Genomic DNA, 27,253 nt, shown 5'->3' on the forward strand with positions numbered 1-27,253 from the left:
CACCATAGCTTTGAATTGTATCTGTGAGCATCTGTGCTTTGTCTCAGTTTATGTTGTGCATCTGTTAGCAAGATGTGTTGTAGGGGATCAGAAAAACCTAAGAGAGAGACACGTGGCTAAGTCAGTCAGAAGAGCATGCAACTCTTGATCTCGGGATGGTGAATTCAAGCCCCACACTGGATGTAGATATTGCTTAAAAAAATAAGTAAACTTTAGGGAAAAAAAGACAAGTCCAAGAGAGATTGCTTTTGGGGTGTAGGAACACTCAAAAAATTTACATATAAATTAATGTAACTCCTTCATTGCTTTACACCATCTGAGTTTATGACAGGTTTCATAGGATAGTGGGAAAAACCTGCCTATACTATCTTCTATACATTAAAATTAACACATTATCATAGGGTGATATTATTTGCTTTCAACATAAGATTCCAAAATTTGATATCTTATTTGCATGAATCATAAATGACCATAAATGACCAAGTCATTTTTTATAAACCTGGTAGATGGAGACACTGAATTGTAATAAAATTGTAGCTATGTACAATATATGCTCATTATTCATTCTCGTAATTGATATCCTTAATTTCTTTCATATATAAATTAATTCTTTAACCATATTATATTGGGTTGTAAAAATTTGCATAACATTGAGTTGTAAAGATAATATAATTAAAGTTTTATCAGTCATTGATTTAATATTTATTGATCCTGATTTATTATACTCAATTCTGCTTAATTTCAGACTTACCCAATTCATCAGCAGTGTGAAATCTGTGATTAAAAATTTAATATTGGTGTATGCTTTCAAATCTGTAATATTATTATAGGGACATTGATTCATGGGAATGAAAGTGTTCATGATATATTCTAAGCTATTTATTTTATTTATTTGGTTCATTTCATTCTCCTCTTAATAAATTTTGTATGAACAAAATGTAGCAATATAGCTTTTAACAGTAATACTGTCATTGCAATAAAATCCATAGTTGAAATACAATCATCTTCTCTGCCGTTGATAATTTCTACATTGATGTTATATGACTTTCATATTTTTCTAAGAATTTTTAATGTCTTTAATACTTAGTGATTTAAACATATGACCATAATGAAACATTTTTCATATTTTACTCAGAAATGTTGAATTATATTCTAAATGACTTTTCTTTAATTTTCCTGTAGTGGTTAAGAGAGAGAATTGAATATAATTCTAAGATAGTATAGTCCTGATATATAAAATACATTTGAAAGAAATATAAAACAGTCACGATTTTGTCCTGTTACTAATTGATTAAGCATTTTTAACAGAGTGAGGTAGAAACATGAAATATTTAGATTTTGCTCTGATCACTACTCTTTGAGGCATGCTATCTTAAATATTCCTTAACCACTGGGTAGCAGATCTCTAAATGCTGTCTTAGATGTGGCTACTTGACCAGGCTATTCTGGTGTTTAAATGTCTGATCAATTTAAAACTCGAAAAATATATCCCATTTAAAACATTCCCATTGTCTGCTAAGATTTGTTGCTGGGGAATTAGTACAAGTAAAGGTGTTACTTTCCTTTTTCTTTCCACTGCTTACTGTAGTCTGTGAACATTATAGTCCTAAAAGACCTTGTCTCTATGATTCCAGTTGTAAAGACTGGGGAACCCCAGATTGGTAGTTTGGCAAACCAGTGTCTCAAAGATTACTTCTACCTCAAGTCCATTAGTGTGGGTTGTTACCAGATCCTTTTAGAATGTGGATAACTGAATCCTTCTTAGTCCTCAGTTGGGAACTGATTAAAGAACAGTAGAAAACCTGCTTATCATACAGACACAGAAGTATTTGTTAGCTTTTTATTTTTTCTTCAATGAAGAATGAAGAATACACTTTATATAAGATACATATTTATATAAGAAATTCACTGACAATACCTTTCTCATTGCTATGGTAACCTAAACCAAATTCAAGGGGAAATGTCTTTATTCCTTTGATACAATTAGTTTCACACCAGAGAAAGTAAATTTAGCTGCATACTGAATGTGGAAATATTGGGATACTAATCAGGATATCTATCTACACTTTGATAGCTCTCTTTCTATTAAACATACAGTTCAATTACCAACAACAATTAGCAAACTACCCAATTCCAGAGGATCCCAGAATGCATTCATCTTTTTTTTTTTTTTATGTTTATTTGGGGAGAGAGGGTGTGAGCAGGGAAGGGACAAAGAGAGAGGTGGGGGGCAGGATCTGAAGCAGGCTCCATGCCGACAACAGAGAGCCCTGTGTGGGGCTCTAACTCAGGAACTGTGAGATCATGAGCTGAGTCGAAGTTGGCCGCTTAACCAACTGAGTCACCCAAGCAACCCAGAATGCATTCATCCTGATAGGATGAGTGGGATGAATGTTGATGCTATCTACAATTCTGCCTAAGCCATTCATTTTCCTTTACCTGCTGTGACTTAATGATCAGATCTTTTGGCATGGGGATTAAATTCTCAAATACACCTCCCATCACTCCATCTTCCTTCACACCAAACATTACCCATCCCACTACTTAAAACAACAACAACAACAACAAAAATTCTATATGTAAATATAATAGAAAGGAAAGTTCTAAATTATTTAACTAATCTATCTTCCTTATATCTTGAATTTTAGATATTTCCTTCAAAAAATATCTCCCAAAACAACGTTCTCTTTTGAACTATTAAAATTGAAAAAAAAATATCCGACAATTAACTTGACTCATTCACATTATTTCTATCCTTTCATTATCTGTCTATACTGATATTCTGTATTATGAATCTTTATATCACAGTATTAGTATGTATCAGTTAATATTTTGGCTAAGAAATCAGTCCTCTTGAAGATGTATTCTGAGTTGTTTCCATGGGGCTAGATTTTAATAGCCCTTTTGTGGGCTTTGAAATTGTTATAAAATACATAAATATATGCATAATTATTATCAATCTGTGCAAAGACCCATAAAAATTTGATTCTGATATTGATTCTAATGATCACAGTTTAAGATAATTTTATGACATTAATATTTAAAGCTTTTAATTTTAGATGTTAGTTGAATAAAATAATAAACTAAAATGTTTGGCAAAAAAATATATTTGCTAAAGAAAGGATGGTTTCTTTTTGTTTCTTAAAAATTGTATGTACAAGACATTTTACTTCATTTTCAGAAAGTCACCACTTAGAAATTATAAGGTAACCTGAAAATTCCTGTTAACATCTGCCAAGAGCATGTTAGGCCTTTGTGTCCATATTTTTATAAAATTTTAAGATAACTGCACTGAAATTGTTTTCGTCATACAGCATGGAATGAGACTTTATTTCAATAAGCTTTCATTGGTAAATCAGAATGAAAATTATTGAGCTTTAGAGACTAGTTTTGTAGATAAATAAAAAGATGAATCAATAGCATACAGTTTTGCCGCCATAAATGGTGGCAACATTATGATCAATTTAACTTGAATTTAGTAGAAAGACATTATTAAACTAGATCCTCTAAGCCAACAGAATATCTGACAAGATGATGGAAAGCGCTGATATATTTTAGGTAATCCTCAGTGTTCTTTAGATTTTGAATTATTGTATATTATTTATTATATTCTAGAAATAATGAATGGTTCTTTGTCTGTGAGCATGGATTTCATATTCAATATAAACTGGTAATTCTTATGGCTAAAATATACAAATTAAATGCTTTATCAGTTATTGCACAGGCTAATCCCCAGTTAAAAGAATACTCTAAAATATAGTGGCCTAAATTTGTTGTTTAAAAGTGGTCTAAATCTAATACGCCAGCTCCACATCAGTAAACAGCTTCCATTTCTGAATCTGAGGCTCTCCTGTCATTTTCTCCTAGCAAAGGGGGGGAGGAAAAACTGGTCAAGGGAAGCCCGACTGCAATCCTTTAATTGGCAAGACCCAGAAATGTCACATTTCGCTTCTGTTCGCATCCCAGTGGACACTACTTAAATGCATGGCTGTAGCTAACTGTAAGTGAAGCTGGGATTACAATCTGGGTTATTGAGTGGAACAACTGGTGCTTTCCCACAATTGCCAACAAAAACTGCTGAATTGTACCCTGTTTTGATATTTCCCATTAATGGGAAAACATCTCACTCCAGCGATTACAGTGCAAGTTTTGTATTTTATTTTTTGAAACGTTTAGATAGCTCAGTACAATTTCGTACAGTGTGTTTGCATATATTCCTATATGCCAGCCTCTGAAATTTTCTTTACTTGACGTTCCACTATACCGATGAAGGTAGAAATAGTTATTCCAATCATAACCTTGGAATTACAGGTGGAATATATGGATGCAGTGGGAATGCATATAATGGGATACGTCTCATAGTATTATGTTCTATAACATTTCAATATTAACCTAAGTACAAGATTTTCTTTGTAGGAACAGTTTACAACTATTAAAAACAATTCTAAGAAATTCTTCACTCTTTACCTTTCACATATCCATGGCATTATTTAAATATCACTTGGAATTCCATTTTCTGGCTTAAAACCTTCTTTGAATGTCTTAGTCCAGCAATGTCCAATAGAAATTTCTGTGAACACAGAAATGTTCTAAAACTGCACTGTTCAATATGGCAGCTACTGAAGCTTTTGAGTGCTTATAATGTGACTAGTGTGACTAAGGAATTGAATTTTAAGCTTTATTTCATTTTAAAGAATTTAAATTTAAATAAACCCATGTGGCCAGTAGTCACCATATTAGACCGCACGGTTAGTCATTCCCTGCTCCATTTACAAACTTATTTCCGCCGCATCTATTTTACTGCATAATATTACTCCTGAAATGTCCTCAAGTGAATTTGACTACTCAATGTCTATTATTTGGTGTTTTATTCTTTGGGTGAGAGATTCTATATTTTCAGTGTGACTTTACTCGAGCTTTAAATAGTCTAATGGTAACAATATATTTACTGTACACAATACATACCAGGAACCATTCTGAGAACTTTATATATAATATATAATTCATAATTACAAGAAACCTATGTATGATTATTACCATTTTATAGATATATAAACTGACACAACCACAGGTTAGTTAATTTTTGCCTGAGATCAAATAACTGGTTAAGTGGCTTATCTAGGATGTAATTTCCAAACAAACTGGCTTTAAATCCCAGGATCTTACTCCATTCTTTATTCTGTCATCATTTTGGAGAAGCGAGGTTTCCCATCAGTTGTTCTCTTTAATCAAAAATGCATCACAGTTGGGGCCCAAGGGCTTTATTTGTGTATGCGTAATATTGGAAACGATTGCCCCTAGCAAGAGAAAAGAGCAGAGAGTTTCTCTTTTCTATTCTGTCACAATTCACTGAACAGACTGTTTACAAAAGGATGATCTGAAATGTTCCCTAACTTAATCTTTACTAATTTGGCACTGGGATCTTACTTTATCAGAATGATACAAAACAAATTAGTTAACATGAGTGATCATGAACGGGTGCTGTATGTTTGCTCCTATTACTAGAAAAAATTTATTCAGATTTTTTCTTAATACACTAACAGAAAGAATTTTAAAGTGGTCAGGATTGATTATTTTCAAAGGGCTATAGTGTTCAGTTTTATCTCAGATCAATCATCTGCAAGTTAAAATTACTTAGAAATGTACTGTCCATAATTAAGTAATCTTACCTACTAATATTACAGAATAAGGATACCTTTAGGTGACAAGGAGTCTGTCATTCTAAGTATCCCCCCAAGCCTTTTCCAGATTGCTCATAAGATTTCTCATTCTCTAGAGAAATGCGATCTCTAAGAAATAAATGTCTATGTCAAGTCACAAGTAATATGAGCACATGATGAAAAAGTGGAATTTTTTAGTCTCATAAGGGCTATTGCAGTATTGTAAAATTGATTTTATTCCTTGTTATGTAAGTTCTCATGGTCATTTTAGGATTTACCTTCTGGATACAGAGGGAAGGCTCTGATGCCTTGTAGGGAGGTGGGGTACAGAGGCTTTTGGGGACCAGGAGAATATTTTTCATATGAAATCTTTGTCATAAAATGCTAATGTTGGTGTTCTTGTCTTTATGTCTATGCATTCTTTAGCTATGAGGATAACAGACCCTTCATCAAGTAAGAATGACCTGAATGGCTGATAAATTCCATTTATCAGTGTGGTCCCATGAACCAGCTGTCAGATCAGTACTGAAAAATCATTAGAGCTTCTGTCATTCACATTGAGGCAGAAAAGCAAACTGTGCAGGAAAATAATCAGGCATACAACTTGTATGCAGAATAAATATGCTGCAGGTGTATTGCCAAAAACAAATTCTGCTTCACCTCTTTTAATTGGATATCACCTGAAATCAGTGCCACAGTAATAGCAACTTCATGTGGTACAGACTTGTTTCGCTTTTCGTAGCTTTCTCCTTTCATTGTGACGTGTTCCTCTGTGCTGCATATGTTGTCATTTCTGTTGTTTGTTTGGACATCACTCATCTAAAATTATTTTGTGATTTAGCGGGGTACCTTCAAAATGACCTTACGAGTATGAAACTACCCGATTGCATTGGTTATTACTGGATTTCTCTTTTAAATATCCAAAAAGGAAAAAAAATGCCTCCTTCAAAAATTCAATTTTACATATGCAAATTTACCTCTTTTAATTTTGACACATGCCATTGGATTAATGATCTAATTGTTTATGAATATACCTTTTAAATTTCTGACACAAAGCTACAAGTCTGTACTAATCTGATAAGAGTAAACATAAGTGTTGATATTTGGGCTCTTTTCTTTTGTACATTTTAAAATTACGTGTCCTGCCACAATAAACTTGATTGGCAACCAAGGAGTGACCTTACTGTAGACTTTCAGTTTGTTCTTCTGGTGAAGAGTCCTTTGTTTTCATTTTCTCCAATGACATTTCACTTACTTCTTCATGCTCTTGCTTATTTTTTTCTTTAGAAATTGGGCTCATTGCAGTTTTATATTATTAACTCTTGGGCCCATCATGTGTTTACAAGTAGATACTAGTAACTTGAGGATTTTATCCTATACTTGTATTTCTAAATTTAAATAGCAATTTGCCTTGATTTAATGGTATTCTTTCCATTTTTCCTTTTTCCAATGTCTGTAAGAAGAAGCTGAGAGCTTTACCTTGAAAGTTCCCATATTTTTAATCTAGTTATAGAATAAAATATTAATATCTAAGATGTTTTCTAATTCATATAAGCAAACATTCCACATACAATGGCAAACCTCCTGTAGGGATTCTTTATTCAATAATGTTAATGTTTTAAATTGAACATGTTAAATTTAGTGGATATTTAAATATGGAATATAGTAGCTGATGGTTGTTGAAGAAAAATAGTAAATATTCATGATTTATTTTAACAAGACTTTAATATTAATTGACTACTTTGGGACCATATCTTTCTTAAGATGTAGTTCTCTCTGAAAACTTTACTCAACCCAGCTTCAGATTATAGTAAATACATGTGTTTTCTTTTTAACCCCTTCATGTTGCAAAGTTTCAATCCCAATAAACATTTCTTCCTTAGACAATGCAAGTGGAGGAGTGTAGTCTGATGAAAAGAAATATTAGTTTACTCTGTTCAAATGAGGTGTGTTGGGAAAGGAAAGGGTGGTTTCATGAGGATATAGAAATCTAGACTGGTTTGGTCCTATTCTCCCATACACTTAGAGAGGAGTTGAAAAGGATTCCATTTTCACATATTGAATTCCCATCTATTGGAAAGATTCATTCTACATTGATAGTAAGTACATAACACATGGCCACGAATATATGGACTTATGTCACCCGTTGATTACTATTGCGAATGGCAGCTGGAGGAAACTAAGGGAATGGAGAGTGAGAATTGTCTTCCATTCTAGCCTACTTTGTTCATGCCGCTCCATCCCATTCTCAGCTCCATCTTCTCCTTCGAATTTATAGACCCTTCAAAGAGATGAAGGTGCCCTGAGCTTTTAAGATTCTTTTCAACAAAGCTGCCAGTTGCCTGATTTTCAAAGTCTAGTCCAGCTTAACCTAGAAGACAGCAATCCAAAGGCAAAGTAGATTGCAATGCAGAGTGGAACAATTTTTCCCACCCGCTGTATCACATTTGTTTTACATAACTATAGAAACAGACAAATAGAGCTCTTAAAATTCATACATATATTCCATATACTGGCTCCTTCTAATATGAGCTCTATTTTTGTCAGTAATACTAAAATTTTTATGGAAAAAGAGGAAATTTGGAAAAATGGGGTAAAAGCGTATCGGATGAAGCACTAATGGAGAGAGTCCAATCAAACAAATGTTATCATAACAATGAGGCCAGTGAAAACTAACATAGCTTTATAGACTTTTTCCCCCTTGCCATTCGCCATAATTACATCTCCATATCATTTGCATATGTGCTGCAAATACATGAATAATTGAATAGTACAAATCTGCTTTTGCTCAAACGAATTTCTGTGTTCATAACATTTTCATTCATGTATATCTCCTCAAATTTGAAAACTTGTAGTCCCCATTAAAATCTTAAAGTACTTATACCACCTGTCTTACATTTTCTGTCAATAAAACTTACCGTAACATTTTTTTCAGTGTCAGTATTGTTGATATTATATGATTGTGTTAATTAACGACCGATCATTTGATAACCTTTAATTTTCTTTTCTCTCTACAGGTCATGGGTTATAGGTGCAATAGCTCTTCTCTGCCTGTTAGGATTGACCTGGGCCTTTGGACTCATGTATATTAATGAAAGCACAGTCATCATGGCGTATCTCTTCACCATTTTCAATTCTCTACAGGGAATGTTTATATTCATTTTCCATTGTGTCCTACAAAAGAAGGTAAGCAAAAATTCTCTGTTCAAGAATAAATGGCATATGTATCTCATGATAACAAACCAACCATAATATAAATCATTCTTGATATTTTGGCCTCTAAGAAATGAATATATTACTTTATTAATTTTATTTTTACAATAGTAAAAATAAAAGACACAAAATAGATGTGTAATAGTGAATGTATTTAACTGCAAAAATAATCAAAATATTTTCTGATTTGGACAATGAATAAAAGTATATTCTTGTAAGCTTGACCTTATAGCCTTTAATATTGTTATTGTCAGACACATGGAATTTGTATATTGGAAATAGCTTTCTAAGATGTTATGGAGCTGTGAGATAGTGTATATGGCGTAAGAAATATGTTTTTTCTGTTTTTCTTTAAAAAACAGTTTGCATATACTGGAAAATATAAATGTTTAACATTTTATAATAATATTTGTTTCCTAAATGAATAATGAAGTACTAAGTAAATGTCTGTGTACTTCTTTTCTTTAAAACCTATTTTTATAAAATCTATGAGTTAGATGATTAGAATGCAATATTTAATTTTTTATGCTGGTCTATTTTTGTGATTTTTCACATTTACAATGACTTAAAATATTCATTTTCAAAGTTAATTTTAGCCCCTAAATACTTTCATTGCATTTTTTAGAAATCTCAGGATTGATTATCTCATCTTATACTTTTTAACTCTATTAAAAATGTGGTCATTATAGTTCCAATCACATAGACCCCTGAGCCAAGACTGTCTGGGTCTAAATCCTAGTTTTTCTACTTAAAAGCTTATGTGACTGTGGGCAAGTTAATTAACCTTCTCATGCCCCAGTTTCTTCATGTGTAACATGAAGGTAATAAAAATAATTATGAGATATTGAGAGGTGGCTCTGAAAATGAAATGTCAAAATGTGAAAATATTTTCTAAGGAAGAAATAACACCACCTAAAATTTTTCTTTGGAAAACAACAAAAAAATAAATAAAAAGTAAGTATATCAATGTCTATGAATTTTGGTTTGAGAGACTGATGGGATCTTAGACAAAACTTGAGAGGGTGTCTGCTTGTCAATATGAGTCCAGTTGTCTTCTGTTTCAGTTGTATGTGGTGGTATATATCAAAAAATGTGTTGACATAATCATAAATAATTATAAATTATTATAATTATAAATTATATATTATAATTATAAATTATAAATAATGATTTATATTTATAAATAACACATAAATGTGTTGACATGATCATAAATAACGCTAGAATAGTAATGATGACTCAGACCTATAAATGTAGCTTACAGAAAAGTAGAGGTTATCAGGGAGTGGATGGATTCTAACCTAATGGATTAGAATTAATGTAGAAAAGAGGTTGTATTAGAATGGATGATCCTCCCAAATACTTAGTATACACACCCCTAAAATTGCAGTTGCTTAATTCAGTAAATATTTATTTTTATTCTTATGGCCCAGTTGATGGTGGTTCCTCATGGAGGGATGTAGGATGATGAAATCTCAACCAACATTAATATATGATTTCCACAGTCAGTTTGAATATTGGCATCAAGTAGGTACTCTGAGTAAGAGGTGATCTTGTGTAAAAGGTCTGAAAGAGGCTTACTTCACTTGTACTCACCTTCCATCAGATAAGACCCTATCAATGGTACCACCTAAACTACAAGGAAGACTGGAAAATATAGTCTAGCTTTTTTACCTCAGGAAGATGAGTAATTAGGTATTGTAAACAGCTAGCAGTCTACCTACTCTTTGAGTATAAAGAGTAGGACATGTAAATGATGCATAGGAATAGAGATGGAAAAAAGGAAGTGTCCGATGAGAAGAATGAGTATAAAGATGATACACTAAATTAAAGATAGGAGAAAATGTCGAGAAGTAGACAACAGCCAGTATTATAAAACATTTCAGAGAAGTCAGAGAGACTAAGCACTTGGGAAAAATTTCTACATTTTGATAGAAGAAGGTCATAACTGATTGTCACAAGAAATATATGTAAAAAGATGGGAGCAAAATCAGGAGATTAAGGAAAAGGTAGCATTTGTCTGTGTAAATAAGGGAATATTGAACCTTGAGCAATCATAAGCAGTTATAACATCTTCAAATATAGTGAAACAGATTTACCTATTATTTTTATTTTATGTATTAGCTAGCAATTTGGGCTAGTAAAATTAAAAGTTTGAATGTTATATAGAAATTTTCTTTAGAGCAGAGAATACTTTTTGTACTGTATATATTAATTATTTTGATGTTGAGTATTTTTTATTGGCCAGTATCTAATAGGGTTTTCCCAATAATTATTTTTATTTCTCTCATCTTACAAATATACATACTGGTATAGGTAGGAATTGCATTTGGTATCCAGGAAGAGATATTAAACCTCAGAATCCAAAAACAAGTCTAGAATTTTTAGTATATTTAACATAAGTGAAATTTTAAAAAATATATGTGATCAAACTCAATTTTGTGATTCATTAGAACAGAGTTTAGCAAACAGCTCATGGGCCTAATCTGTCCAGCTGCCTTTTAATTTTTACAGCCAGTTAGCCAAGAATGGTTTTTATGTTTTTAAATGGTTACATTTAAAATTTAAAATAAGTACATAAGCAGCATCTCTAGTTGCCTCTTTGTAGACAAAGCCTGAATGTTGACTATCTGGCCCTTCATGAAAAAATTTACCAATCCCTGACTGAGAAGCTTTCTTTTATGCTTTATAATAACAAGTAATAAGCATATTATTCTTTCATTCATTTTTATGTTTTGAATTTTAAATTTTGATGGCATTTTTATTGGGTATCAAGAACATGACCCAACATCACAGAATATAGAAAAGGAATTGTTTAACCTTTCTCCCTACAAAAACAAAAAACAAAACAAAAAACAGGTAATTTTGTTCGAAATTGCAGAAATATCTTAGGAGATTTTTCTTCTATTCCTTTATTTAAATTGACATATTAATGAGATATAAATATTGTGCAAGTTTAAGGCATACAGTGTGTTAATTTGATACACATATATTGCGAAATGACTGGCACTATGGTGTTATCTAATACTTCCATCAACTCACAGGATTACCATTTCTATTTGGTGGTGAGAACAATTAAGATATTTCAAGTATATAATACACGTTTGTTAACTATAATTATCATCCTGTACATTAGATCCACAGAACTTATTCATCTTATACCTGGAAGTTTGTACTCTAACCAACACCTTCTCATTTCCTCCCAGCCGCAACCTTTGGTAACCACCATTCTACTCTGTTTCTATGAGTGCAGCTTTTTTAGATTCCACATATAAGTGATATCATACAGTATTTGTCTTTCCCCATCTGACTTATTTCACTTAACACAATGCCCTCAAGATCTATCCATGTTGTCACAAATGGCAGGAGTTTCTTCTTTGGTTGCTGAACAATATTCCATTGTTTGTATGTACCACATCATCTTTATCTATTCACCCGTTGATGAACACTTGGGTTGTTTACGTGTCTTGGCTATTGTGAATAATGTCACGGTCAACATGGGAGTGTAGATATCTCTTTGAGTTCCTGATTTTATTTCCTGTGGATATATACCCAGAAGTGAGATTGCTGGATCATATGCTGGTTCTGTTTTTATTTTTTTTTATTTTTTAAATATGTGAAATTTATTGTCAAATTGGTTTCCATACAACACCCAGTGCTCATTCCAACAGGTGCCCTCCTCGATACCCACCACCCACCCTCCCCTTCCTCCCACCCCCCATCAGCCCTCAGTTTGTTCTCAGTTTTTAAGAGTCTCTTATGCTTTGGCTCTCTCCCACTCTAACCTTTTTTTTTTTTCCTTCCCCTCCCCCATGGGTTTCTGTTAAGTTTCTCAGGATCCACATAAGAGTAAACACATATGGTATCTGTCTTTCTCTGTATGGCTTATTTCACTTAGCATCACACTCTCCAGTTCCATCCACGTTGCTACAAAGGGCCATATTTCATTCTTTCTCATTGCCACGTAGTACTCCATTGTGTATATAAACCACAATTTCTTTATACATTCATCAGTTGATGGACATTTAGGCTCTTTCCATAATTTGGCTATTGTTGAAAGTGCTGCTATAAACATTGGGTACAAGTGCCCCTATGCATCAGCAGTCCTGTATCCCTTGGGTAAATTCCTAGCAGTGCTACTGCTGGGTCATAGGGTAGGTCTATTTTTCATTTTTTGAGGAAGCTCCACACTGTTTTCCAGAGTGGCTGCACCAATTTGCATTCCCACCAACAGTTCAAGAGGGTTCCCGTTTCTCCACATCCTCTCCAGCATCTATAGTCTCCTGATTTGTTCATTTTGGCCACTCTGACTGGCGTGAGGTGATATCTGAGTGTGGTTTTGATTTGTATTTCCCTGATAAGGAGCGACATTGAGCATCTTTTCATGTGCCTGTTGGTCATCAGGATGTCTTCTTTAGAGAAGTGTCTATTCATGTTTTCTGCCCATTTCTTCACTGGGTTATTTGTTTTTCGGGTGTGGAGTTTGGTGAGCTCTTTATAGATTTTGGATACTAGCCCTTTGTTCGATATGTCATTTGCAAATATCTTTTCCCATTCCGTTGGTTGCCTTTTAGTTTTGTTGATTGTTTCCTTTGCTGTGTAGAAGCTTTTTATCATCATGAGGTCCCAACAGTTCATTTTTGCTTTTAATTTCCTTGCCTTTGGGGATGTGTCAAGTAAGAAATTGCTACGGCTGAGGTCAGAGAGGTCTTTTCCTGCTTTCTCCTCTAAGGTTTTGATGGTTTCCTGTCTCACATTCAGGTCCTTTATCCATTTTGAGTTTATTTTTGTGAATGGTGTGAGAAAGTGGTCTAGTTTCAACCTTCTGCATGTTGCTGTCCAGTTCTCCCAGCACGATTTGTTAAAGAGACTGTCTTTTTTCCATTGGATGTTCTTTCCTGCTTTGTCAAAGATTAGTTGGCCATACTTTTGTGGGTCTAGTTCTGGGGTTTCTATTCTATTCCATTGGTCTATGTGTCTGTTTTTGTGCCAATACCATGCTGTCTTGATGATGACAGCTTTGTAGTAGAGGCTAAAGTCTGGGATTGTGATGCCTCCTGCTTTGGTCTTCTTCTTCAAAATTACTTTGACTATTCGGGGCCTTTTGTGGTTCCATATGAATTTTAGGATTGCTTGTTCTAGCTTCAAGAAGAATGCTGGTGCAATTTTGATTCGGATTGCATTGAATATGTAAGATAGCTTTGGGTAGTATTGACATTTTGACAATATTTATTCTTCCAATCCATGAGCACGGGATGTTTTTCCATTTCTTTATATCTTCTTCAATTTCCTTCATAAGCTTTCTATAGTTTTCAGCATACAGGTCTTTTACATCTTTGGTTAGATTTATTCCTAGGTATTTTATGCTTCTGGGTGCAATTGTGAATAGGATCAGTTTCTTTATTTGTCTTTCTGTTGCTTCATTGTTAGTGTATAAGAATGCAACTGATTTCTGTACATTGATTTTGTATCCTGCAACTTTGCTGAATTCATGTATCAGCTCTAGCAGACTTTTGGTGGAGTCTATTGGATTTTCCATGTATAATATCATGTCATCTGCAAAAAGTGAAAGCTTGACTTCATCTTTGCCAATGTTGATGCCTTTGATTTCCTTTTGTTGTCTGATTGCTGACGCTAAAACTTCCAACACTATGTTAAACAACGGCGATGAAAATGGACATCCCTGTCGTGTTCCTGATCTCAGGGAAAAAGCTCTCAGTTTTTCCCCATTGAGGATGATGTTAGCTGTGGGCTTTTCATAAATGGCTTTTATGATGTTTAAGTATGTTCCTTCTATCCCAATTTTCTCGAGGGTTTCTATTAAGAAAGGATGCTGAATTTTGTCAAATGCTTTTTCTGCATCGATTGCTGGTTCTGTTTTTAATTTTATAAGGAAACTCCATACTGTTTCCCATAATGGCTGTACCAATTTACAATCCCACCAACAGTGCACAGGGACTCTCTTCTGTCCATATCCTCACCAATACTTACTATCTCTTGTCTTCTTTTCTTTTTGTCTTGTCTTCTTGATGATAGCCATTCTAACAGGTGTGAAGTGATATCTCATTGTGGTTTTGATTTGCATTTCCTTGAGCAGTGCTGTTGAGCATCTTTTCATGTGGGTCATTTGTATGTCTTCTTAAGAAAAATGTCTATTCATTTACTCTCTTCATTTTTTTAAATGTTTTATATTTATTGAGAGAGAGAGCACGGGGGATGCAGAGAGAGAGGGAGAATCCCACACAGGCTCTGCACTGTCAGTGTGGAGACCAACGTAGGGCTCGATCTCACCGTGAAAGGATCACCTGAGCTGAAATCAAGAGTCAAGGTTTAACTGACTGAGCCACCTAAGTGCTCCTCTTCTGTTCATTTTTAATTAGATTGTTTGGTGTTTTGCCATTGTGTGTTACAAGTTCTTGATATATTTTGGATTTGAACCCCTTAGAGAAATAGGATTTGCAAATATTTTCCTCTTTTCTGTAGAGTGCCCTTTCATTTAGTTGATGGGACTACACCAAACTAATAAGCTTCTGCTATGCAGAAGCTTTTTAGTTTGGTGTAGTCCCACTTATTTTTGCTCCGTTGCTTGTTCTTTTGATGTCATGTCCAAGAAATCATTGCCAGCACCAATTGCCAGGAACTTTTCTATTTTCTTTTAGGAATTTTATGGTTACAGGTCATATGTTTAAGTCCTTAATTTACTTTGAGTTAAATTTTGTGAGTGGTGTAAGATAGGGCCCAGTTTCATTCTTCTGCATGTTTAGTTTTCCCTAAACTATATATTGGAGAGTTTGTCTTTTTCCCCACCAAATATTCTTGGCTTCATTGTAAAATATTAGTTGACAGCAAATGGAAGCATTTATTTTAAGGCTAATTCTGGTCTCTTGGCTTATACTAACACCATACTGTATTGATTACTGTAGCTTTGTAATATAGTTTGAAGGCAAGAAGTGTGATGCCTCCAGCTATGTTCTTTCTCAGAATTACTTTCTCTGTGTGTGAGTGTGTGTGAGTGTGTGTGTGTGTGGTTCTGTACACATTTTAGAATTGTTTTTATCTGTATCTGTGAAAAAAAACATTGGAATTTGGAGAGATTGCATTGAATATATAGAGGTCTTTGGGTAGTATGGACAGTTTAACAATCGTAATTCTCTTAAGAAGTTTCTCTTAAGCCATTTGATTGAATTCAATAATATACCCATACTAATGTAGTTGTCATATGCTTTGATTAGAGAAATATGAAATATGCCATTTTTGAAATATTTTGGCTTATAGGGTTATTTGTTGATTGATTCAACTCATTAACAAAAACCAAACTTTGAGTTATCAGTCCTATTCTGAGTGTGGATTGCATGATATTACTGATACCAGTAATACTGGAGACATTAAAGTTGTTACTTTTTCTTTTGTTATACAATCAATTATGTGATAAATCTCAGAGGGTATCATATTACATTATTTCTGATCTGAGAGTATATTGGTAAGATACAGTTTCTTTCCCATCTTCTTTATCCTAGAACAATATTAGTAAAATAAGATATATTGATTGGGATAAGAGGAATATCATGTGAATTAGTGGATTAGAATATGGATATGATCGAACAATCAAATAATTTTTATTTTAATCCAAAGGAAAATCTGTCATAGAAACAGCCCATGTTATTTTATTTTTTCTCTTTTTAAAACACATGCTTAGTGTTTCAAATCTAATAGCAGAAAAATAAAGTCAAATCAGTAAAGATTCAGTAAGAATTATACCTGAATTTGGAACTTGACATCACTAGATATCTTGATTTGCTGGTTATTTATATAATCAGTTTAGAACATATAACCTTTGTTGAAAAATATAAATAGTTCATGATGAATTCCTACGGCTTATACACTATTGCTGCCTTTGTACCAGGAGTGGTTCCTTTGTTCCAGGAGTGTACAAAGGGAGTGGTTCCTTTCTCTCTTTCTTTCTCTATCTCTATCTCCTAAAATATTTGTTTAGATTTAAATCACTTCGTTAAAAAACACTTTCTTTTCTAAAAAGAAAAATATACTTGTTGAGTACTTTAGGAAAAACAAAGTGGGATGTAGGTTATGATCAAAATTTAGGTTCTTGGAGATACTTTATTAACTCAGGACTAATATTAAACTATAATTGATAATGCTTACCTTTGGGTGGAGATTATTTTAAGTTTCTCAAATTCTAACTAAAGCATCTGCCCTTATTTTTTCTAGATACAGAGAAAGGGATAATTTAATAGATTACTTTAATAATAATGTTAATATACTAATATTAGAAATGTGGCCTCTTAGAAGGAACTTTCTGATCGTAAAGCACCTATGAGAAGTGGATTTTTTCACATAGGCATATATTGCTTAATCTTTTCAGTCTTTCAGTTTATTTTCATTGCTTAACTTTTTCAGTGCTCTTATCTGTTCAATGTAGGTAATAATTATTCCCCAGAGTCATTTTGAGGGCGGGACCTAGCACAATTTCTAGTAAATAGCAATTAAAAATCAGAAGCTTATTGGGGCACCTGGGTGCTCCAATCTTGATTTCAGCTCAGATCATGATCCCATGGGCATGGGATCAAGCTCCATGTGGGATTCTGCACTGAGTGTGGAGCCTGCTTAAGATTCTCTCTCTCTCTCTCTCTCTCTCTCTCTCTCTCTTCATACCTCCCTCTCTCTCTCTGCCCCTCTGCCCCACTGATGCACTCTCTCTCTCTCTCTGTCTCTCTCTAAAATAAAATTTTAAAAAATTTAGAAGCTTCTTCATTCCATACTCCCCAGTTCACATATATCTTGGATACACACACAAGTGGGTACAGACATTTCTTTTAAAAACTAACAAAATATGAATTGGCTTTTAAACACTGAATAGAACGAATCATTTCTAATTAATCATAAATGTAGCATAGAAGAGATTGAAAAACATATCAATATAATTTCAAGTATATTAAAGAATGTAATGTTGGCATCCCGGGTCAGAGAAAGTCCTCAAAGTTGCTCACACTGTTCACAACACCTGGAATGCCTTTGTCTCTCTTGTCTGTCCTTTCTTTCAACCTCGTTGTCCAACCTGACAGGTTCCAACTTGTCTTTTGAAGGTGCTCTCAAAAGTCCTCTTCTCTGAGAAGTCTTCCTTGGGGCTCTGACCTACTGTCAGCAGGCACTTCTCCTCCATGCTTTGATTCACCTGTCTCCATATTTTTGTTCTGGTCACAGAATAAACATTTAATAAATGTGAATTCTTCGAACAATTCTGAATCTATTCTATCTCTGATTCTGCTATATCTTTCATAGAAGGAGCTTTCCAATATTAAGATGTAATGTTTCAGTTTCAAATGCTAATATTAATGTATGATCCACATTCCTTTTTTTTTTTTGCTTTTGCTTCTAAATAACATCCCTTAGAAAAGCGTATAACGTCGCTTTAAATAAAATTACATTGGAATATGACATTGTCATGTATTATGGAACGGATGAACTCATGTGAATTCAATAGATAAAGAGCTAAGAATAACTATATATACAGCATTATTTCATAATGAACGCAAATTTGGAATGTAGAACCAATAAAATGTCCCAGAATGTGTTTTTAGTTGATGAACACAGAGTAAGGGAGTATTTTTGTTGTAGATAGTGGAAGGATGATTTAGGGCAGTTACTATTTTATTTTTGTATGTCTTGTTTAATTAAATAGGCAGTAATAAAAATTTTAAACATGATAAAAGTTTTCCCAGAAACTGTTGATAGGTCTTCCTGCTGGAAAACATCCACTAAAAAATGTTTATCTCCTGTTTTTCCTATGATTTTATACTACAAGCAGGATTAAGAATTTAATAAAGAAGAGTGAACTGTAATTATTCAGGAGAACTATTATGAGGGCATAAATTTAAATTATTTTGAATTTTATACTCTAAAGTTTATAAATTTGACCTCTTTTAAGAGAAATGAAAGAAACAAGGAAATTCCTTTCTCCTGTGTTTAGACATTCCTTTCCTCTCTCCCTCTCTCCCTCCCGTCTTCTCTCTGTAGCTTTTTCATTCAGTTTCTCTTTAAAGAACAATTGCACCAATAGGCTACTTCAAATCAAATTTATGAAGCTAAAAATAGGGTCGTAAAAAGTCTTACATTTTTATTCTTCGAACTAAGAGGTAGTATCATTATGGCATGATTGGGCATGTGTGTGTGCATGAGTGCATGTTTTAAAAGGCTCCAGTTATGCAAAATTTCAAGCTTGATGACTTGAGTATCATTTTATATTGGAAAATATATGCTGAACAGACTTTCTTGTATCTGAAAAGGGCAAGGAAATAATTATATTAATTATCTAAAAATAAAACATACATTTTATACCACAGTTCCCAGCTGAAATGAATTACTTGCTAACAGAAGTTAATGTTTAATTGGCTAGGTACGAAAAGAGTATGGGAAATGCCTGCGGACGCATTGTTGTAGTGGCAAAAGTACAGAGAGTTCCATTGGCTCAGGGAAAACATCTGGTTCTCGAACTCCTGGACGCTACTCCACAGGCTCACAGGTAACTAGCATTTGTTAATCAAAATGAGATATCTCTTACCTATATTCTGTTACACGTTGCTGTCCTCGATCAGAACTATCTTCTATCCCAAGTGTTTAACACATCCAGTTTGTTGTTGTTGCTGTTGCTGTTGTTTTAGTGTCTCACACAAGAACCATTATGACAAAAATTTAAGAAGCCACATTGCAATAAAATTATGAAACTTAGGGTCTCAGTTTGCATGATAATTAATGATTTTAGATTATTCCTAGTTGAATGAATATAGATGGTGAGGAAAGGAATTTGGCACTTTCCCCAAAAGTCTAAGAAAGGGATATTTTATATATATGATTCTTAAGTGAATTACCTCTTTTAACCAGGAGAGTAATTCTCTATCACATACTGAAAATATGTACTTATTGAATGCTATGTTTAGTAAAAACAGCCCTAATTCATATTATATTTATCATGTGGTGATAAGTTGAATACAGTTCAAAGCTGTGAAGGACACATTAACAGCAGCATTGGCTTAACTGGTCTACCTGTTGCCCTTGGCCATCCAGCACTCCAGGTAGCAGCTGCATTGACTGTCACCTGGGAAGCTGTAAACTTTTGAGTAACCTGACTGACATTTTTCCCATGCCACAATTTGAGTCCAAAGATTATTATATAGAAATTTCAGCAACTCCAGGATGCTAAAATGAGCCAGTCAAATAAGACAGGATTGGGGTGCTTTGCTGGCTCAGTCAGTAAAGCATGAAACTCTTGATCACAGGATTGTGAGTTCAAGTCCCACACTGGGCATGTAGCCTAACTAAATAAAATGATAAAAATAAAAAAATAAATAAATGCCAAGATTATGTGGGCCATGGGTGAGTTTGAGCTCAGGCTAGCAGACTAATATTTTGGAGATTTCCTGATCCAGTGGGAAAAGCAATCATGTTTTCAGGGTTGTCAATTTATTTTTTTTTTCTAAAGAAAGCTTAAATTTAAATTGATAAAGTTGTAAATCAGGAACTTAGTTTTTCTTAACCCTTTCAGCTCAACCTGTGGATCTTAATTTTTTTATAAATTTGGTAATTTTATATGAAATACGAAAGATCACTTTAGGTGTTCTTTGTTTAATGCTTGATTGTCTTGTAAACTTAACAGATTAAATTTACCAACAATTCCATTTTTGTGCTTAGAAAATTAAATATCCTTGGACTGCCTGGGTGGCTCAGTCAGTTAAGCATCCAAATCTTGATTTCAACTCAGCTTATGATTTCACGGTTCCTGAGATTGAGCCCCATGTTGGGCTCTATGCTAACAGCACAGAGCCTGCTTGGGATTCTCTCTCCCACTCTTTCTGCCCCTCTCCCACTTATGCTTTCTCTCTTCCTCTCTCTCAAAAGAAATAAACATTAAAAAATAAAGAAAATTAAGTATCATTGACCTTTGGATATCATTTACAAATTTAATATGTCTGATTCATATGTCAGATTGGACAATTATGTACACCTAAGTAGCACTGGAATGACTCTTACTTATAAATGAAAGATAATGCACAATATTTTCATAAAGAAATACTTTCTTCAAACTGATGGAGTTCTCTTTTATGAGTAAAACCACATATTTAATATCAATCTAACATTTGTAACTAAACATTTAAAACTAACGTGTAACTGTCAAACCTACCCAACTATTAACAGTTAAATTAATAACCACAAATTATCATAATGATCCTGAAGCTTCTCCCTACATATAATACACAATCATTAACAGTTTGAATTTTTTTTTTTTATTTCTATACCTTACTGAGGTTACAAAGTTGCAAATTTGGGGGAAACAGATGTATCAATTTAGGTGGGCTGAGATTTCTGAGTGTAGGACTACTAAATACATCAGCCAATTAGAAATCTGAAGTCTCCGGGCACTTGGGTGGCTCAGTCGGTTAAGCGTTCAACTCTTTATTTTGGCTCAGGTCGTGATCTCATGGTTTGTGAAATCAAGCACTGCATCAGGCTCTATCCGTGCTGTCAGTGTGGAGCTTGCTTGGGATTCTCTCTCTCTCTAGCTCTCTCTCTCTCTCTCTCTCTGCCCCTCCCCCACTCACTCCCTCTCTGTCTCTATCAAAATAAATAAATAAACGTTTAATAATCTGAGGGCTCACATAATTTTATGGGTACACATGGATGATGCTTCTAGCATGAGGCTCTTCTCCTCCACACCTTTACTTTCACACCAATAATCCTTACCTCCCTTTTTGTAATAATCTTTTCCACAACTTTGAAATTGACATTGCTTAGATCCTGTGTGCCATCTAGCTTGATTAGTTCCTACATGCTTTTCATATAACTCAGTTCATCAGCCACCATCTTGTGACATTTGACAAATGTCACTAATGAAACAATCCAACTTGAAAGTTTCACGTATTATGTTACAACAGAGTTGTGTAATGTTTAGCAATACTTTTAAGGTAAAAGAGCAATGCAGGTTAACAGAATAATCATAAATTTGCTGTGTGGTAGCCCATGGTTAGAAGTCTAGCCTTGGCATGTATCATCCATGACCAAAAACAAGTTACTAATGTTATTGACCCTCAGGTTTTTCATCTATAAAGTAGTGGTAATAATACTTATTTGTTACGTTGTTAGGAAGATTGAGGTAATGTATTCAAAACACTTAAATTGTGAGGACTCAATAAATTGGAGCAGCTATCCCTTATTAGTGTCATTATTACAGAATAGAATATCAGATATATATTTCAAAGCTGTGTCATATTTTTTCTTCACTATTATATTTCTGATATCACAATTCTAGTCCTCCAAAATAAAAAACCTTACATTGTTTCCTTATGCTGACTATAATACTAATTCTGATTAACTGACCATCCAACCCTACATAAAGTAATAGTTATTTAAATCATCTTTTCAAGTAAAAATCATAAATGTATTTCATATAAACTGTGACCTTCCATAGTCTAAACTACTCATTGATATTTAGATAAAATCTTGGGACTACGGATGCCTTATCCATGTCAGAAAACTTGTAAATTAGCAATCCCTATATGTGTGTGTGTATTTATATATATATATATATATATATATATATATATATATATATATATAATTTTTTTACTAAAAAATATTGAATGTCCTGTATTTAATGGCAGGACAATCTTCTAAGCTCTCAAGTTACAGTGGTTAAAAGACAAATACCTTCCCCTGTGATCTAGAGCTTTCATTCTAATTGTGGAAGATAGAAAACTTATTAAAAAATAAACCAACAGAAAATACCAGATTATAAAAGCTGGTAGAGAGCCAAGTATGGTGATTTGATACAGAAATTCCAGGTGGCTACTTGGATTAAGGGCTGGAAAAAGACTATTTTGGAGGATGATATTGACACCAAGATTCTGAATGACAGGAAGGAAATTCAGGGGAAGAGAATTCCAGGTGAGAGAACATCTAATGCAAAGCCCTTAAGGTAGAGGAGACAGGCAAACTCAGGAATGGAAAGAATGTCATTGACTAAATTGGGTGAAAGCGAATAGGAGATAAGTCAAAGAAGAAGGCTAGACATGGATCAGTAATTGTTTGTAAGAGTACGAAAATTTAGATTTTATTTTGAATACTTTAGAAAGCCAATGAGATGATTTAGGACAGGAAGTGGCAGGAGATCATCCACGTATGACAAAGATCACGTGGCTTCCATGTAGGTAGCGGAGGGGCATTGACTGGCAAAGTGAAAAGTGAAAGTCCTCTCTACCTGTTGCTCCCCCTACCTACATGTTGCTAATAAACACTTACAAAAGCTCTGTAGTACCCAAATCACACAGACAGATATTCACAGCCATATGTATAGAATTGGTTTGTGTTTGTATGTGTTTATAAAAACTATGGACTAAAGTATTATCCTTCCTCTTTGACCTTTCTTTAATCTGTCATTTGTTTCCTATTTGTTTTGACTTTTTAGGTATATTTATATTTATCACATGAATTTGAAACATAAGCCATGTATGTAATGTCTATTAAATTATGAAGCATCGTAATAAAATGAATACCTGTGAACATCCAACTCAGAAATTGAACATTTTCCATATATGTTGCCTTCTTGAAACCTCTTTTGAATTAGTTCCTGTGCCTCCAACCAGAGAAGACTTCTGTTCTTCATTTCCTTGATGTATCCTAATAGTTTCTCCCCCTCCAAAAAAGATGTTTGGTGTTACTTTTTAAAATCTTTTTTTCTAAGTGGTATATTACTATATGTTGTCTTCTGTGACTTGCTCTTTTCACCCCCACATTATCCTAGTTCATTCCATAAACATTTAAGTGTTGTCTCTGTGCTATATAATGTATACTTTTCCTCTGCCTGCAATATTTCACCTTTTTCTCCTAGATCAGGAGCCAGTTGAATGGATTCAAATGTTGGTTTTGTCATTTATTAGGCCTGTGACATTGGACATGCTAATTAAATTCTGAACCTCAATTTTGTAATCACTAAGAGTACTTGCCTCAAGGAACTCTTGTGTGATTTCAATGAGTGAATAAATGAAAAACACATAGTATATAACCTAGAATTTTAGGTTCTAATTCTAATTCCAAAGATTTAATTAAAGTACATATTTTACATATAAATACATATTTTACATATACATACATATAATCTTTATCTTGTACCACATAGTATTTCAGGGTGGTGATACATCAATAAACAAAAAAGACACAATTTCTCTTTTTTGATAGTCTCAGATCTAATTCAGACATTTGATGTTAAATAATGGACATTATATATAAATATAAGAAATAAATACATTGTAGTTATAGGTCATGTTGTATAACATAATAATGACTATGGGGGGGAAAGCAGGGCTAGGTGGGTGGAATACAATTCTAAATAGGATGATCAAGTTAGGTCCGTTCAAGGAGAAAATATTTGAGCAAAAATTTAAAGAGAAGAAGGAGTTATCCATACGTGTATCTGAGGGAAGAACACTTCAGGCCGAGGAAGCAATTGTACCAAGCCTGAGGCAGAAGCATACTTAGCTTGTTAAGGAATGGCAAGAGAACCAGTGTGGGTACTCAGGTTGGGGAGACTAACAGAAGCTGAGATAATGGGGTAGCTCATACAAATGTCGCCTAACAACAATCATAACTTCATCAAATCTGTTAAGAAATCACTTCTTCAGTGCAGTGCTCACAGACTTCCCAGCCAAGGATGTATCCTCTCATGTGCACTGAAACATTTTGTTTAATTATGTAGTATAACAAACATTAACAAAAGTATACAAAAGATAAGTGTATGCACAGTGATTTAGTACCTCTCCCCAGGTTAAATATTAGAATGTTGGGAGTGCCTCAGAAACCCTTTGGACCTTTCCCCATCATTCACCTCAAACATATCCACCATCTTAATTTTTCATGTATTTTGTTTTGCATGTGTGTGATACTTATTCACAGGACATCATCCAGCACATATTCTCTTCTATTTTCTTCCTGTCCTCAGACATCTATGTTGCTGCAGAAAGCTATGTTGATTTTCTATTTTTCTTATTCTGTGTCATTCTATACATCATTCTACCACTGACAGTCATTCGGGTTTGTAGTCTTCAGCTATAATAATTAATGGTTCTGTGGAGATTTGTGGGCACATTGTTTACTTTGGCATTTATTTTTGTGGTAATTTGTTGTATCTATCACTTACTAACCTAGTAGTTCCACAAAGATAAAGATATTTTTTTGTTTGCCTTTTCCCTTTGTATTTTCTGGAGTAGCATTTGGTATGCAGTAGAGGGTAATTAATATTTTTAATTTTTTTATTGTCTATTATTTGGGGGGAAGAGAAAGAGAGACATAAAGCAAGCAGGGAAGTGGCAGAGAGAGAGGGAGACACAGAATAGGAAGCAGGCTCCAGGCTCTGAGCTCTCAGCACAGAGCCCAACGCGGAACTCTAACTCACAAGATCATGACCTGAGCCGTAGTTTGTCGCCCAACTGACTGAGCCACCCAGGTGCCCCCTAATTAATATTTTTAATTAATTAAATGACAAATAGAAACAAATGTGAGAGAATTGTCCCCAGTATTTCAGTTTGAAGTTTTAAAGTATGTTTCAATAGAAAGTGTTCAAGTGCTGAGGATCTATAATCCTGCACCAGTTTTCTTATTCTTTTCTTTCTTTTTCTTTCTTTCTTTTTCTTTCTTTCTTTCTTTCTTTCTCTCTCTCTCTCTCTCTCTCTCTCTCTCTCTTTCTCTCTTTCTAAGTAGGCATGAGCTTGAACTCATGACCTTGAGATCAAGAGTCAAGTGCTCTACTCAGTGAGCCACTCAGGCACCTCTCTTATTCTTTTATTTACTAGTTTTGTTCTGTGTGTGTGTGTGTGTGTGTGTGTGTGTGTGTGTGTCTGGTGTCTACGTATGTTTGTTTCTTTGTGTGTGGTTGCTGACCTATAAAACAATATACACAATGTAGAAATGCCCCAAGATTTATAAAACCAATTGTCTAATATTTTAAGTTTAGGTACTCCTCTTATTCACGGTGTTCAAATATATTTGGAACATAATCCATTTGAGAGCTTGGTTTTACCACTACCATGACTAGGAGTAATAGTTCTTAAAACTATATTCATCCTTGGAAAAACTGAAAATATTTTGTTTCCTCATCACAGGATTGTTAATACTTTTTTGATCCCTAACTCAATAAAATAACAAAACAATAAAGTAGAAAAAATCCACCTCCCAATAATAGACAAATATTACACTGCTTCAGTTATCTGGCACTTAGAAACTGAATTTGAGAATATAAATAATGATGTAAGAATTTTCACTTCTCTACAAATTACCTACTGTGAAGAAATGAATAGGGTGAACTGACTTCCTTTATCTCCTTTGAGAGAAAGAAAAGTCAAAATCATATATAACCTGTGAAATTACACTGATCTTAAAAAATTTATGGAAAATATTGAGTTTAGTCGCATTTTAATAATACTCTATTCTTTTCTTACTAACCTTTTTCTCTCTTGCAAGTTTCTGAATTCTTGAACTAAATCTTTTGTTAATAAAACTGACAATTTAATACATATTTAAATATCCATTCCCATAAAAGTTACAATGAAAATAATTGTTTCACTCTGGAAACTAAAATTATTAAAATTCTAACTGTCTAGAGGACACTTCCATATACTTTCAACATGTTTCAATTGGTATAGTACATTACATTTATTGCTTTTTCAGTTACAATTATTTTTGGTATAAGCATTTCGGAAGACACTTAATGAGAACCAATTATTGTCATTAATTTAGTTTCTGATATTCTTATGCTACCATACTGCAAGCATGTAAAAGTTACACATTTGCCAGATGCTGGACCAAAGGTCTCGTATAACTACAACAGAAAGAAACAGAACGATTTGTGTGAAACTTCACTGCCTGGTGAGTTCATTTCCTTTTGTGCCTTTACCCCATCCAGAGCCGAATTCGTAGAATGTGGAATGACACGGTCCGAAAGCAGTCGGAGTCTTCCTTCATTACTGGAGACATAAACAGTTCAGCGTCACTCAACAGAGGTAAGTAGAAATGATTTTTCCTATTTAGTATGTTTGTGATTACTTTATGAAGTTCTTAAATGCATTGCTTTTTTTTTCTTTTTCTTTTCTTTTCGGAACTTCTGGACCTTGTTCCAAGTGATAGGAATATTGCAAGGATATAAAACCTGGCTGAGTGTAGCACTGTGTTCCATTATTCATAAGCCTTTTTTTTTTTTTTTTTTTGAATCCTGAGTTTTCAGGAAATCTTTTCTGAAAGGAAGTTAGAAAATGAGAACTTTCCTTTTCTAGTCATCTGCCACTTTAATAAACTGGTGAGCTGTCAGGCCTCATTGGAAGCAG

General features: G+C 33.8%; 1 protein-coding gene across 3 annotated transcripts in view; it reads left to right on the forward strand.

The window, feature by feature from the left end:
- ADGRL3 (adhesion G protein-coupled receptor L3) overlaps window positions 1-27,253 on the forward strand; it is an 827,678-nt gene that overhangs the window by 768,136 nt on the left and 32,289 nt on the right. For all 3 annotated transcript variants that reach the window (XM_049630539.1, XM_049630537.1, XM_049630538.1), the window contains 3 exons: window positions 8,678-8,846; window positions 19,285-19,410; window positions 26,836-26,932. In XM_049630539.1, coding sequence (XP_049486496.1) covers window positions 8,678-8,846; window positions 19,285-19,410; window positions 26,836-26,932 — 392 coding nt within the window. The remainder of the gene's footprint in view (window positions 1-8,677; window positions 8,847-19,284; window positions 19,411-26,835; window positions 26,933-27,253) is intronic.

Source organism: Panthera uncia, chromosome B1 (assembly GCF_023721935.1).
Source record: "Panthera uncia isolate 11264 chromosome B1, Puncia_PCG_1.0, whole genome shotgun sequence".
In the NCBI taxonomy this organism is placed as follows: Eukaryota; Metazoa; Chordata; class Mammalia; order Carnivora; family Felidae; genus Panthera; species Panthera uncia.